Here is a 16,546-nt window from a genome sequence, read left to right on the forward strand (position 1 = left end):
TAAAACTTGTGAAATGGGACATTCTGCATAAAGTATCACCTTCAGGAGGCTGCAATTCGAAAATGGCCCCTGTCAAAGTCTTAACCTAACCCCCCCCCCTCCACGAACTCTTCCTCCTTTTTCTCTTGTAGGCTACATATTTTTGTTTTTTTCACAGTAACCTGTAAGCTGAACTCATACTGATTGTATGACGTTCTGTATAGTAGTGTGTATATCTGTCTGTCTCTTATATGTCATCATGATTTGTGTGCGTGGGGTCGGTGGGGATCTCATTTTAAACAAGCCTAGTGCTTTATGAGCCTCCCAGTTTAGTAGACCTTGTATTGTGAATTTGTACTTCCATGTACTGTTGTTCTCATGTCTTACTAAATAAAGTACATCAATCATCAATCAATCAATGAGTAGGCTACTTTCTACTAGTACATTTTTGATGCCAAAACCTTTGTATGATGACTCTGTTACTTGTAACAGAGTATTTCTACATTGCAGTATTGATAGTTTTTACTTAAGTAAAAAATATGAGTACTTTTTCCACCACTGTATCTTCTATCCTCCTCCCATTGGTGTGTCACTCAGTGTTGCTACGGAGCGCATCCTCTCCACCGCGCCCACTGGAGACTGGATGCTGGAGGAGCAGTGTTGCCAGGTTTTGCGTGAGAAATAAGCAACTGGGTCTATGAAAACAAACCCAAAAGAAGCGATCCCAGACATGCAAAAGTGTCACTTTTCAGCTACAGTCACCTTTTTGAACCCAAATAGGGCAATTGTGTGACACCTGACCCGAAAGAAAACAACATGTTGTCACCTTTTTCACATCGGGGCTGTTTGCATGCCTGGATCCCTTCGCCCTTTGGGTAGCTGAAAATAGCCGACCTATACAAGTGATGCGACGCGTCGTGAGCTTGTAGATCTGCTATTTTCAAAACAATCTTGGAAGAAATGTTTATGAAACATTTGAACAACACAAATCTGTTAAAATGTTTTGTGCCAGGGACCCCTCCTTGGCACAAAATATTTTCAGATTGGGGGTCCGCCCCCAGACAAATACATTAATATATTAATTTGGGTCCTTGACATGAAAATATTTTAGAACCACTGGATTTGAACAACATCAGGAAGCCCAAATAAGTAACTACACTTAGAAACAAGCCCAAACACCCACAACCAATATTTCAGTACCAATATTTACAAGCAACTTTACAGAAAAACAAGCCCAAAGTAGCTTATAATACGCAGACATGGCAACACTGGAGACTGGATGCTGGAGGAGGCTGGAGGAGCAGTTCTGCTTTGTTGTCCACCGACAATTGGCAGCGTCACTGATCATCATCAAAGCGTCCGGATAGAAGAACGAGCACACACACACACACACGATCATTTGTATTTCGACTAGACATGGCATTTGTGTGGGGAAGGTTCGGTAATTCATCGCTGAGTTAGCTGGCCGTGCCAACCGTGCGTATTTCACTATGGCTAAGCAGTACGATGTGCTCTTCAGACTGCTGCTCCTCGGGGACTCCGGGGTTGGGAAAACATGTTTGTTGTGCAGATTCACCGACAATGAATTCCATCCGTCTCACATCTCGACAATCGGTAAGGACTGAAGATCGCCGGAGTCTGCAATGCAAATATGTCAGCATGATCGTTGTTTTCCCCGTAAATATAATTAATCAGCCAGTGTTGTTCATCACATTCATCCATCTATCTCAGGGGTCTTCAACGTGTTTCAGCCCAAGGACCCCTTTAGCTGAGAGAGAGATGAAGCAGGGACCCCCACTACATATTGTATAAAATTGTGATGCAGATGCATTTTTTTCATAGATTTCATAGCTTCATACAGCACTATCATGTTGTATGAATTAATGTTTACTCATTGGCTTCTCTATTAATTCATGTTAATGAGTATTTTCAGACATTTAACCACTTAAAGCCTCAATACTAAACTTGACCACTGGCAGAGTCTGTACTTGTTTTGCTCTTTTTCCCCCTCTACACACTGAACCTCTTTGCCAAAATAGCAGATCTACAAGCTGACACGAGGTGTTGTTTTGGCTAATGTTCCCCTCACTCCCCTCAGAATCCTATCACACAAAGATTTGTCGGACCCCCTGTTGTAACTCTGAGGACCCCTAGGGGTCCCGGACCCCCCTGTTGAAGACCCCTGATCTATCTGACTGCCTGGTCCATCAAGCTTCGCCACAAACTGGCATTGGTGATGCCCCGTCAGCCACACGTATTGATAGGCTACTAGCTCTCTCACAAATCAATGTCATACAAATTAAATGAGCTTTTCTCATGACCTAAATTAAAGTCAAGTTCAGGATTAGCATAAATTCGTTGTGAAGCCCTTCTTCAGGCTAAAGATCAGACACAGGTGTACAGGGTAGATGATGATGATGATGATTATGATGTTACATATCATTTGAGATGTGTGTCTAGATAAGGTGAACCTCAACCTATATAGCCTACTACCTACTTGATCTAGTATTAATATAGTGTATTTTATTGTACAGTAATTAAAGCACAAATGTGGGATTGTTTATTTGGTAGATTTCTTGAGTGATCCAAATTGTCTTTTTACTTGAAAAACTAAAAGTTGCCCCACCACCAGCAGGATTCATTTAAGATTGTGACGAAGAAATTATATTGACCGTGAATTCCACCACAATTGCCAGAGCAGAACTAATTGGTAGTAATACTACCTGTGCCTCGGTCACGGATTAGCCCCCTCTCTTAGGATGCATTAATGCAGCAGAACTATGACACCTTTTCTACTCTCATAGCTTGTTATATGATTCAAAGCATGAGCCACAAAAACACTTAATTGTACGTTCATTTTGAGATCAGTAGGCCTATGGGTTCCATATGCTGCATTGTGTTTTGTTTCTTCTGTGGTGACTGTCGTGTTTTCCCTTGCCTGTACCCACTGAACGCATAGTCCTCCCCATGCCCAGGTAACTAGTACTGTGGAAGCCATCTCATCATTTGCAGTAATTGGCCTTTCCTTGTATCGCCTTTTATTACCAATTTTGATAGATGCTAATTACTAGGCAATAGGCAGATATGTTGGTTACTTGTTCACATACTTATTTAGATAGGCATAATACTGTTTGCTTGACCACAAATGCTAAAATTGTTTCTTAGATAGCGTTTTTGTTATCCATATGCTAGTTTATTTTAAGCACTACATTTATTTATTTATTTGCTCTACTTACATGACAACCTTTTACCCAGTTATTTTGTTGACGAGGGGGTTCATGGCATTTACTTTGATCTCGCAATTACTTTGGATAAGCACAATGCCTAAATTGTAATTGTAATTAAAGCTTGGATGTTCTAAATGAAGACCAGACATAAATTTGTGCAAATGATCCCTGAAAACATCTGCTCCTTTAAACACAATGGGATCACCAAAAGCAAAGTGTTTGGACCAGTGCTGTTGTTGTTTGTTTCCATCTCTGTTGTTGGCACACAAGCTTTACCTGAGAAACCCCACAGCTTTAATGAAATTGGTGAGACCGAACTATCAACACACCCATAATATTAACACCGCCCTTAATTGTTTGTCAACACACCCAAAGTCTGTACTAATTAAGTTCAAACTTAGATTTTGACACCACCCTACTGTGGCAGGCTGTGAGGTGAGCCTCCCGTTTCACTGCTCAGTTAATTGAAGCCGCTTCTATGTTAAACATCCCCCCCCCACACACACGCTGTGTGACACACACACACACACACACACACACACACACACACACACACACACACACACACACACACACACGCTGTGACACGCACACACACACACACGCTGTGACACACACACACACACACACGCACGCACACGCACACACGCACACGCACACACTCGCTGTGGTGCTATGTAACCTACAGTATGGTGCCCTACTGGAGACTGGCCTCTCATAGAGAGAGACATACAGTATTCCAAGATGTTATGAAAAGAAGGATTTTCAGTTTTTCACCATCTTTTTTTTTCTCCTTCAATGCTCCTTCAAAAGTCCATTTCCACCTTGTGAGGATTCAGTGAAGGCTCGTGACTGGCACCATTGCATTCTCCTCGCAGTATGCACAGTGTGCTAATCCAAATCCAAGTCCAAATGGACCCATCTCAGAGTTAAATTAAGACTTAAATTTACTCCGGATGATGGAAATAGGCCACTTGTGTAGGTGCAGGCAGATTGGCTGGGATATTTTTCGTTGTTTTGTTGTTCTATACAACAGCATCCGTTCATAAGCCATAAGAAATACTCCCGGTGTCATTTTCATGAGCTGGCAGTATTTTCAGGGACCTCTCCTCTAGCTAACTAAACCCCAAGAAGGTCCACAGAGAGAAAAGGACCAACATCAGTACACCCCCCGATCAATAAATAATTTCCCAACCTTCAGGGAGACAGAGAGATATACTGTACATTTTCTTCCATGTCCTCCTCATGGCTACCTCTATAATTCATGGAGTAATAATAAAGCCCATCGCCTCTGATGTTCATCTCAACTCTCTTGAAAACTGCTGGAATCTCTCGATAATTGTGCTCGTTTCAACAACGTCTCTGGTTTCCCCATAAATGGCCGAGGCTAAAAAGCTGATGCACCTGTTATTCAGCTGACAGACTTTATTTGTGGAATTGCCATTCACACATTAAAGGTTGCAGTGACAGATCAGGGCCAAATCGCTGCTATTTTTTTGTTGTTGCTTACTGGCTACATAAAATAAATGTAACTGTATTCCCACCTAAACATTGCAATATACAGTATGTTATATGTTATTGGAGACAGGGGCGTCTTTTTCTATGTCCACAATATTTCGGAAATCACAATACTTGATATATATATATTTTTTAAAGATATTTTTGGGGGATTTTTTTTATGCCTTTATTTGACAGGACAGTAGGGTGACAGGAAATGGGGAGAGAGATGGGGGGGGGTGACATACAGCAAAGGTCGTCGGGATCGGGAGTCGGACCCGCGACATGCTGTCAAGCTGGATTACCAGCGTATGTGGTTTGCGCCTGGACCGCTAGGCCTGCGGCCACCCTACAATACTTGATATTATTGAATGTTATTATTGAAGCACATGCCTACTATGGGCTTAAAGAACATCACATTTGTCTATACCGTACGTGTACATGGAGACATAACTCCAAAGCCAATGGAAAATACAACTTAATATTTAAGAAATTGAACTCTGTGGTCAGACCACACTGGGACATCATCAAGCAATGGTGATGATGAATTTACTGATTGACAATACTGTACATCTTGTGCTGCTCTAGACACATTTCCTGTGTTTAAAATAAACACTGTGCACTGTTACATCAAATCTTTTAAAAACATTTTATGAGTGTCCCCAAAATCTCTCATTCACTATCAGAAGAGCAGCTTCAAATAGTGTCTCCATCTTCTCTGGATTCTATCTTTGGAAGCATCTATATCATATATTATTTATTATTATTTTAATATTTTTTTGGGTGTGTTATTTGATGCTTTATTTAGATAGAAGAGTAAAGACAGACAGGAAACCAAAGAGAGGGAAGACGTGTGAGACATGATAGTTGGATTCAAACGTGTATCCTTGCTACTACTACTTAATTCATGGCCCGTCATACGATGGTGTCGTGCACTGACACCGTCGCACAACAAAGGATAAATCGGGCCTCACAAGGAGTTTATGGTCACTAGCTGGCTGAGCCATTCAGCCAGAAGCGCATTATTTATTTTTGTACACAACTATTTAGTGGGGGGATCAATTTAAATACAAAAACTAAAATATTTTGTTTTAATACAGACATCCAACAATATTTTAGCAGGTCATTCTGTACTTCAGTAAGACCATCTGTGCCTAGTGGTGTGGATTTCCCTGACAGTAGCTGGAGAGATGATTTAGTGATGGTATTCAGTCACACTGCTGATTTTAATCTCCTCCTCCCTCACCTCAGTCTTTTAACGGTACTCCTTGGAGCTCGTGCCTGTCATACTGGCTATGAGGGACGGCCTCAGGCCTTGCCCTAGATCATGGCTCAATAAGCACCTGTCCGCATGCTGTTGATCTTTGCTCTCCCACAGGGTACCAGGCCACAATTTAAGTATTTAGCAGACGCTGTTATCCAGACCGACCTACAAATTGCAAAATCGGGCCCCAGGTTGAGGAGTTCATTAGCTTTGAGGAGATGGCCTTCATATGGGCATGGATCATAGCCACATAAAGGACTTGAACTGGATTCAGTACAATCCGGTGTGTTAACTTAAAAATGGAGCTGTGTACTTGAAGGGAGTGATTTTTCACTCCCTCCAAGGGCTCACAGGAGCAGTGCCAATGTTAATAGATCAGCATGTTGGCGTTGCCAATGGTCTAATTGGGCTCTTCTCTATATAGTAGCATGCTGTATGGTGGGACAAGGGCTACACACAACACCAGAGAGAACACCAGCACAAACAGAGAGATGGAGCAACAGTGCAATGTTATATAGGACTTGGATTTAAACGCATACCAAGCAGCACACCCAGCAACTTCAAGGCTGGGCTACACGTAGCCTATATATAGCTTGAGGAACCGAATATAACAGGGCGCATCTTTTCTGTCGCCCTATTAATTTGAATGGTGTCCACATTCTTGATAGACTTGGTGTACCAATATGTGAGTGCGTGTGTGTGTGTGTGTGTGTGTGAGACTGTGAGTTCAATAAAGTCCAGAAGCTTTAATTAGAAAATGGTCTCATCAATTGTGTTGGAAGCAGCCTAAGTAGATATCCAATGGGCAGATGGAGACGTTTATAGAATTATGTGGCCGGTCTCATGCATCTCTCTCCTCAGTGGGTTGATTGATCTGAAATTGATTGAAGCTAATTTTTCTTCTTCCCAGATGTAAACAGTTAATTATCTTTTAGTTTTTTTTCCATGGGCTATGGTATCTGTAGTGGTAGTTGTTGCAGTCTCAAGAAGAGAACAGCACATAATGAAGCTAGGGTGTGCTTTAAAGCTGCAAAATGCACTAGTACTGTAGCTACAGTGTGCCAACATCAAAACTAAGTAGGCCATTGTGAGACTAAATACGAACGCTGCACCACATCGGCCTGGATTCAAATAAGCTCGGCAAAAGAAGCAGGAAGAGTTATTGTACCATTCTTCATTTCTAAGCGAATTGTTCAGCACCCTGACTGCCGTGGCTAGTTTCAAACAGAGAAGCCAGCTGTTTATCCAGACAAATGGTCTATAGTGAGTGTGTAATGATAATTGTCGATGACAGGCCTGTTCCCAGTTCCCACCTGGTGACTTCGCGTCAGTGTCGGGGCATCCATTAGAGAGATTGTCACACAGCTGAACACATCATCGTCATGGTAATTAAACAAGTCACTTTTGGGTGTGTACCCATTAGTGTTGACATGGCTTTCCCACTGTCTGATTGTGAAACGCTGTCGTGTCAAATTAACGGCTACCTTCTGCTTGTCTGTGCTGTCATGGTTCACTAAAAGGAGGAATTCCATAGGGTGTGACCATTTCAGTTAGGCCTAGGTTTAAAATGTTGCAGGTTATCTTTCATTTTAGGAAGTTAACTGTTTTTTTGGGGGGGGTTTATATATATATTTTTTCTCCTCAATTTAGTCATTTTGCCTATTGATTCCACCTTACACACTTGCTGTGTTGTCACTGCTGTTGTCTTACTGACTCACCTGCCAGTGAGGACTCCCCACCGGGAGGATGTAGAACCTTCGTCCTACTCCTCCAACCCAACACTCCCTGCTGACAGGCGCCACCCCCAGCCTGTAGGATTACGTGCGGTGACAATTATCACCTTCCCAGCCCGGCTTCCCTCCCCCGAACACAGGCCAATTGTGCTTGTGTTGACGCTCGACAAAGCCAGATGCACCATGGTGGATTCAAACCCACAACCTCTGTGGTGGTGGCCAGGCACTTTAGCGCCACCCGAGCGCCCTGGAAGTTAACAGGTTAATAGTTAGTGAAATGTCATAGCCTGAAGTGTAAGATGTAAATCATCCTTTTAAGGAATGGCATTGCTGAAAACTACAGTGGTGGTCAAAATGTAATACAATTGATTTTGGACTTTTTTGACAAACTATCGGTCAAAACATTGGTAATCAAGGACCAAAATTGAGATTGGCATTCGACCCAAATGTTTTTAATCGGCTATAATAAGTAGAATGAGAATTTGAGTTGATTTTAACAGCCAATGGCAATGATGCAATACTGTTGCAACTATGCAAAACAAATAAAAGTAAAGAAAAAGGGACTTTAATAACCACAATACTGTATATGTGGGAACATGCTTTATCTGGATACTTTTATAACTCGCAAAAAAATCCTTTTGTATTAGCAGCAGCTTATGTTCAAGCCATAAACTAGTAGCATGGATGACTTATGACTCCATCTTTGCTAAGTGCTATGCCCCCTGCTGCTGAACAGTGAGAAGGAGAGAGGGATCCTCTTTTTCACCCTTCACTCTACGGTCACTGCGCTCCAGGCAAGGCAAGCCATAGGCCCATTACTGTATTTGTTTTCCTGGCCTTTTCAGTTGGACTGAACACTCTATCGTCAAGATAGATACTGGTTATTTCACCACATAGGCCGAGCCTTGGCCGAGTGTATCTGTCAGCTGTTCCCTTGTGTCAAATCTCTTGGATTCCAAACTGCAGAAACACATGGTCATGCAAAAATACACAGGCCCTTCCAAATGCCTGTGAATCGATCTGACACAGTAGCTCTTTTTGCAGAGTGCAACAGCTAGTGGCTTTGCCTCATGCATGTTGCTGGTCAGGTTAATTGGGTTGAACTGCTTAATATTGATTTCCCCAAAGGAGTGCTTGCTGCTTATCCTTAACTGTGTTGTGCAGAGAAGATCGTCATGTAAAACAGGCAACTATGGGTGTTATCCAGCTATCATTTGCCCTCCTCCCTTCTTTCATCTCCCTGATCAATCCAGACAGAGATCAGAGAGAATGCAGACTGAACTAAATGGAGCAAACCTATTTGCCATATCTTCTAATAGGGTGATTATACAGGGGTGAAATGTCTCTTATACTCTTATTGGTGCCTTTGATGTAACACTAGAAAAGCTCTTACTGCAAGTAAAGACGTAAATCCACAAATTAATCAATTTCAGATTTGCTTTAATTGTAAATGCATTGGAAGCTGCTTCTTATTTCAGACAGCATTGAGCTTGAACACTGTTAGTGTTATTGTTTCAGGTTTGCACAGTAAAATCCTTAGTTAAATGAACTCTGAGGATTTTACTGTGTGGGGAATGTGAATATTATCAAATAAGACTTTATGTGCCACCAAAGCTGTCATCTCTAAATGTAATATATTGTTGTTCCTCAACTGTCATCTCTTTTCTTGCAGGAATTGATTTCAAAATGAAGACACTCGTAATAGATGGCATCAAAGTCCGAATACAGATATGGTAAGATGGCAAAACTCTCTAGGGTGCTTCAGAAACGGCTTACCAAATCAGAATCATTATAAACTATAAAAGTAAAATCATCAGGATTCTTTAAAGTCTGAGATTATGGGTGCTTTTTATGTCTACACACTATCAAAACCCTTTACCATATATAGTCCCACAAAGGTCTATGCTTCGTATACTTGGCCGGCCCCTACCCTTTTCCCTCTATACCAAATCTCTATGCCAAAATAAGCTGATAACAAGCTCACAACGATTTGAAAAGCCACGTGAACTTGTAGCCACGTGACCTTGTAGATCTTCTATTTTGCAGATGTTTTGCCCATGACCTGCCTAGAATAGGGAGGGTTCATGTGGCTAATTTAGGATTTTGCTGTGTAGTAATTTTCTTTAAAAAGAATCCCTGACTGAGAGAATAACACCATTGGCATTATTCCGTAACACAGCATATCACATGGTGTTATCATGTCCACATGGGCATCTATGCTTGTGTGTGTTTGTGTGTGTGCGTGTTAGTGTGTGTACATGCGCACATATCCTGACAATGACAAAGAAAGTGTTATAAAGGCAGGACATTTTGTTGTTCCTTTTTTAAGGGGCTATTTTTTGTTTTTAGTTTGAGGCTAACATTAGGGTTAGGTAATGGATACATTTAGGCTTGTGTTGGTGAGGTGTAAGGATACAATACTGTGTGTGTGTGTGTGTGTGTGTGTGTGTGTGTGTGTGTGTGTGTGTGTGTGTGTGTGTGCGTGTGCGTGCGCGCTTTTATAGGGACACGGCTGGCCAGGAGAGGTACCAGACCATCACTAAACAATACTACAGACGAGCACAGGTACAGTTTCATTCATTTTTTCTCCTTAGTGGTTTGACACCAATTGATCCGGAATTGAACATGGACATTGGCATATGCAGGGACTAACAAAGCAGATTTTTAACTTTTCCCAAATTTAAGCTGTTCATCATTATTAGCATTCTTCTGTAGTCACAGTCAAGGTCCCAATTTCAGGTCTGCACGTACAGTAGTTGGGACACGTGTAGTGAATGGTTAAATCATTTGAGTTAAAATATCACAGTTCTAATAACAAGCCCGATCATAATTTCTGCGATCATTCTGCTTAGGTAGGCTATTATTCCCTCTATAAGGATTGGAATGATCCAAAAGTTATATTCTGTGATGTTGCCCCAAATACCCATAAGTCACATAATAAGCACATGCAGGTCATAAATGTCAAAACCACTCAAAGTTGCTTGTGTTTACAGTCAAAATCTGTTATTTTGCAAACAAACAAATGTAAGGGCGAAAACACCTGTCCAACATCATTAGCATGTGATTTCGGTGTGGGTTCATACATCGGGCCAATAAAACCCTACATTTATCCATAAGACAGTTTTGGAATTGGTGTCAGCAGACTTCTAATACCACATGATGGCAGATAATAACACCACAACACTGTGAGATTACTGAAGATGGCTGCTAATAGCGCACTGAGCATGTCATGGTACATTTATATTTTTGTTGGCCTGGTAAATGAGCTGTCACGATATATAGGACAAAATCCACCTCTTTGACGTGACTGGTGACGTCTGACTCTTAACCCCACAGGGGATCTTCCTGGTATATGACATCACGAGTGAGCGGTCCTTCCAGCACATTATGAAGTGGGCCAGTGACGTGGACGAGGTGAGCTCACAGTTGTTATCAGCTGTTGTAAGATCAGAACACAGACGCTTGAGACTCATGGCACATGGCACCAATACGTCAATATGTCTTCAAGCACTCCTCTATTAATTTCGTCATTCATAGACATCATTTCCTTGATGGCTCGGTGTGCTATATCTGTCTTGGCATGCTTCCCTATTTACCGTAATTGTAATCTTGGTTTCATTTCCTGAAGGCTGCCTTTCTCATTTTCCTTCTCTCCAGTCTCTCTCTCTCTCTCTCTTGCTCTTACACTTACTATTGTACAGTAAATGTCTGTCTCTCCCATGCAGTACGCCCCTGACAAGGTCCAGAAGATCTTAGTGGGGAACAAGTCAGATGAGGTGGACAAGAGGCAAGTGGCTACAGAACAGGGCAACAAGGTGCGTCCCCCTCCCTATTGGTTGTATAGGTTAACCCAGTGGATTTTGAGTTGAATAGCAATCCTCATTTAGTTCGAGTTAGTATTTGGTTCTGTAAACCAGTGGTTCTCAAAGTGGGGACCCCAAGGGTTCCTTGGGGGGTTCCAGGGGGTCCCCAGCAAAACGAAGAACACCGTAATTTCTCTATTATTTCACTGGCTAGAATTTAGCCCAATGAGATCATAGGTTTCAATCTCTTCACTGTTATCGTCCCTATAACACCCTATGGAGTTCAAGGTATTGAAAAATGCCTCAGAATTGTACTATTTGTAAGTACAGTACTTGAGTAAATGTACTTAGTTACTTTACACCACTGGATATTCATTGTTGTTATTGTCTTGTCCTCCAGCTGGCCAAGGCTTACGGAATGGACTTCTTCGAGACAAGTGCCTTCACCAATCACAACATTACAGAGGTGATCACTTACAGTTGTATTGTTTATTTCTGTGATCACTCACAGTACCACTACGTAACATAACCACCTGAGGGTCGTAGCTCAGAGGGTTACCATTATACACGTAGCATTGAAGCAGCATTGCATGCAGTAAGCTCAAATCAATGCGTAGCATAAACAGTATATTACCGAAGTTGCATGACTTGACGTTATCACAGGAGGAAATGTCTGGTCGCTTGAGTCTCGTCTCTTTAGTGTCTCCTGTGTTGCCCTCACACCACTGTGATGTCTTCCCTCCCAGTCCTTCACGCGACTGGCGGAGCAGGTGCTTGCGGCCAATAAGAAGGACTTGGACCTTCTGCGGACGTCCCTCACTGACGAGCTCAACCTCACCGCCCTGGAGGAGGAGGAGGGTATCTGCGACGATGCGACGGCGGACACGCGCAAGAGCTGCTGGTGCTGAAGGATCCGTTTTTTCTTCTCCAGACACTTTGTCACATTCCACGTTTCTGAATTCACATGATGAAAGGTTGTTGGCGTTCTTGGTATTTCTCTCCATAACTAAGGCTAGCAGCTATAGACCTGTCCCTGGGCTTCAGAGGTTACGCCGTTTGTGGTAAACTAAGGAGCCGAAGAAGTTTCTGGGGAAGAAAGTGACCATTTTTCAGATAACTGATTAACTTGCGACAGGATCTCTTCACCCACAAAGGCCCTAGTCACTGAACCAGTTCCAAAAATGGACAAACCATCCCTATCCCTTACCAGACGTCTGAAATTCGATTGGAACATAAGGCAATTTGGGAGAGCTAGATTTATCCTGCAATGGCAGATGAAAGGGTAAAACTGTTATTGCTTTCTATACCTGTTCCATTGCCTTGGGCTAGAGGATAGATTTTGACTTGTCCACCACTGTCTGGCAAACTTCTCTCAATGTATTTCGAGGTTGATTTTTCAAGCGCTGTCTCCAGAATTGACAATGAGATTGATCACAAGGCTAGGTGCCTTACAAACCAATAACGCAATTACATTTATTTGGTCTCCATCGAGTCATTTGGTTATTTAACTCTGGTACTATGTAGCTGTGGTTCCTGTGTTGCCTTTCTCTTATTGTATGTGCACATGTGATCTCAAACTCTCGCACCAGGGGGTGCTATATGCATTATAAAAACCGCAGATATATAAATGCCGGTTAGCTGTTCCCTGATGACAGTACACTGTTCTACCAGTTACAGTTGACTGCAGTTGTGATGGCTGTCGCTATCTATGACAAGATTACAAACTCTTAAACATATGCAGACATTTTCTTTTACATTTTTCATGCAAAGTTGGACATCACAAGCAGTTGTGCAGGTTATAATTTCTTACTCATTAATTTGAGACTACATACATGGCCTGTGTTAGAGAATAGTTTTCCACTGACCAGTTTGCAGAATTGAAGGTATTTCATTTAATTCTAGTTCGTTTATAGAAGATGGTAGGTACCCTATGATAACTGCTGCAGGTAGCTGGACTTACAACTGTCCAAAGTATTGTACATACAAGATTGTCAAGCATCATAGTTTAATAGAATCATGAGCATAAGAGATCAATTTAATGTATTACAATCAGAGGGCTGTATAAAAATAAGTGTTGACAGTGATATAGATGGTCTAAAAACTATTCCCTCTGTGATTATAATGTTTTTTGATTATTCTGCTTATTTCTTGCTCTTTTACCACTGTGGACATTCCTTTTCAATCTGATTTCCCAGAATTATCAAGGGACCAGCGAGAGACTTGCATGTGTCAACACTGATTCTTAATTCTGATTCCCTTAATTTATTTTCTTCTACACAACTTCAGTGAAGTTAATAATCAGGATCATAATGCAAGAGAAAAGTATTTGACCAGAGTTGCCTGTTGGAGATTTCTACAGACCGATTCTAAACCCTAATTTATGCTCTGTCGTGCGCCGCCACCATGCGACAAAGTATAAACCAGGCCAACCAACCTTCAACAACGTAGTATTACTAAATGCTCAAAGCAACTGTTTGTGTGCAGGTAAAAAGGCGGTGTGTTGTATTGAATGATATCCTGGACTATGCTCTAGATACGCAAATGTATCTTTGTAGTGTTTGATGTGTTTGAGTGTTTTCGTTTGTTTTTGTTTCTTTTGGATTACTTGAATTGTATTTGTGGAAACATATGTGCAACATGTTATTAAAAAAAACAAAGAGAGGTGTCAGATGGTTTAGAGTAAATTACTTGAAGATAAATGACACTGCTTTTTTTTGTTTGTGGAGAAACTTTGGCAATTAAGCTATAGTCACTTAATCACCGAATGCAATACATTGAGGTTTGTGGTTACAGTGCATACACTACTGTAGGCAATGCAACACTACAGTCTAACACAAACCAAAGGATGTAGGCCTATATGCAGTATGATTCTATGAACCCTACATATCAAGCTTCACAAAAATAATTATATGGCTACGCTTTTGAGCAATGCTGTATACAGTATGCTTGCAGCTGTACTAGAATGAAGATATGTGAGAGACTATTGTCCAAATTCACTTTAGAAAAGGATGCATTTTGCCTACAGCAAACATGCATACACACAAATACCTGCCAGACTTAATTTAATCATTTGCAATATTACATCAATAAGAAATAAGTAGCCCTAGAGATATCCGTTATTTCCAAACTATTCCTAAAAAAAATTAAAAAAATAAACTGCCCATTTAAAAGCTTATACTCTGAGAGCGTTCTTCAGTATTAAACAGGAGGATGGAGAGGATTTTCATTCTATCATTTAATCAGTGTTAGAATTAGATGAACTACTACTTTGCATTCTTTGCATGACATATATCTGGACCCTCAATATTTATTAAACAATAAAACCTATTAAACATTGTGGGCCCTATATCGCCACTGTCAATTCAGTTCAGTTCAGCTCAGTTTAGTTCAATGTCCTCAATGTCCTCAAAGGAAAAACATTTAAAATATTGCATAAGTGAAATCTTGGATTTGGCTTTATCAAGATATCCTTACTAAAATAGCCATACTAAAATATCCACAATTTCCAGGCTAAACATATGCCAGTGAATGTTTTTAAAGCTAAAACTTAAAAAAGGAGGAGAAAGTTCATTGTCATTTCTTAACTTTCCATAAAGTTAAGAAATCAAATGAAACACTTCTGTTTTGGGGTCATTTTCACCCCAGACAGTTTCTAAGTAGCTTTATTCAATAGAGATATTTCATATTCATTTGATGAATACAAGCCTCCTATACAAGCCCATTCAACTTCATACTCCATGTTAACCACATTAGACTCATTGAAAACACACTGGTTCTAGAGACTGATATTGTCATTCTTTGCCTGAGGAGACCTTCATTTTTCAATTAGTTATTTTATGCATGAATTTAATGGATTCGACTTGATGCAATATTACAGAAAATATTAACATTATGAAACCACACAGTCTCTACTATGAGAGCCCTACCCACTACTTTGTGGGTTGTAGCCACTGTGTCACTGTCTCTACAATGTGGGCCCTTGCCACTATGAGAGCCCTTGCCACTGTGTCTGCTTTGTGGGCCCTAGCCACTATTAAATGGGCCCTAGCCACTGTCTCTAGTACTATATGGGCCCTAGCCACTACTAAGTGGGTCCAAGCCACTGTCTCTACTATGTGGGCCCTAGCCACAATGTGGGCCCTATATCGCCACTGTCAATTCAGTTCAGTTCAGTACAGCACATTCCACACATCCACACACTGCAGACATGACTTGACTACTGACTTATTCACATCTCATACCAGTTTTTTTACCATGTTTTTTTTCATTGCCTTCTTCTTTAATTTGACTTGTGTGGACTCCCGTAATTTGCCATGTATTCCCCTAGAACATGAGAAAATGGGGGCTCGTCGAGTTGGTTTGGTTGTAAAGCTATTCAGTTGGTTTTTATTTTTTATTTTGTTTTGTTGGGTCAATACCTGATACCAAACCACCTGAACCTGACACTGTACTAGAACTAGAATAAATAAATATTAAACAGAGCCTTGTAACACAGCAACTTTGCAATCAAATATAGTAGTTAGAAAACTTTAAATTAATCTACAATATTTTTTTAATGTTAATTTTCTGTTGGAAATGAATGTATACATATAAGTAATGATAACTTCATATAAGAAACGTTACAAATAGCAGCAATCTTTCAAATGCACAGGTAGCAAGCTGCTCTGTTGTATGTGCAGTAGTTATATGTACCGAAATCAGTATGTTGCATATAGAGTGCAAGAATACACATGATTGACAGTTTATGATGGTTGTATTCCATTGGATGTACTTTTCCTGTTACAATGCCCCACAAATCTTACTACTGTGTCTGCTCAGTGCTCATTAGTTGTTGGCCTAGGCCCTACTGCATCTGTGACACGTTGTGAGCTTGCAGATGAGCTATTTCTGGCGCAAGACAGTGTTTTATGACTGAGCATAAATCAGGTGTTGTTGGAGTCTCACTGGAGCAGGAGTTGAGCCAGATAGTTGAAACAATCGCCCATGCTGACATCCAGAGACACGAGGAAGTGGTGCACAGACTGGCATTGCCAGACTGATGAC

The 16,546-nt window shown here is 41.1% G+C and overlaps 2 protein-coding genes across 5 annotated transcripts in view; one reads left to right on the plus strand and one right to left on the minus strand.

The window, feature by feature from the left end:
* The first annotated feature begins 1,385 nt into the window (after window positions 1-1,385).
* Window positions 1,386-14,131, plus strand: rab15 (RAB15, member RAS oncogene family). The gene is made up of 7 exons (XM_080453437.1): window positions 1,386-1,593; window positions 9,373-9,433; window positions 10,205-10,265; window positions 11,037-11,114; window positions 11,426-11,515; window positions 11,904-11,969; window positions 12,250-14,131. The coding sequence occupies exons 1-7, from the start codon at window positions 1,470-1,472 to the stop codon at window positions 12,409-12,411; spliced, it is 642 nt and encodes a 213-aa protein (XP_080309563.1). The 5' UTR covers window positions 1,386-1,469; the 3' UTR covers window positions 12,412-14,131.
* Window positions 14,132-16,083: 1,952 nt separating this feature from the next.
* The window catches only part of LOC308102721 (uncharacterized protein), a 9,258-nt gene continuing 8,795 nt past the window's right edge, over window positions 16,084-16,546 (minus strand). For all 4 annotated transcript variants that reach the window (XM_080452560.1, XM_080452558.1, XM_080452559.1 and 1 more), the window contains exon 11: window positions 16,084-16,546. This exon is cut by the window's right edge and continues 535 nt beyond it. The gene's annotated coding sequence lies outside the window, so the exon portion shown is untranslated.

The sequence above is a fragment of the Gymnoscopelus braueri genome (genome assembly GCF_963280865.1).
Source record: "Gymnoscopelus braueri genome assembly, chromosome: 16".
Lineage (NCBI taxonomy): Eukaryota > Metazoa > Chordata > Actinopteri > Myctophiformes > Myctophidae > Gymnoscopelus > Gymnoscopelus braueri.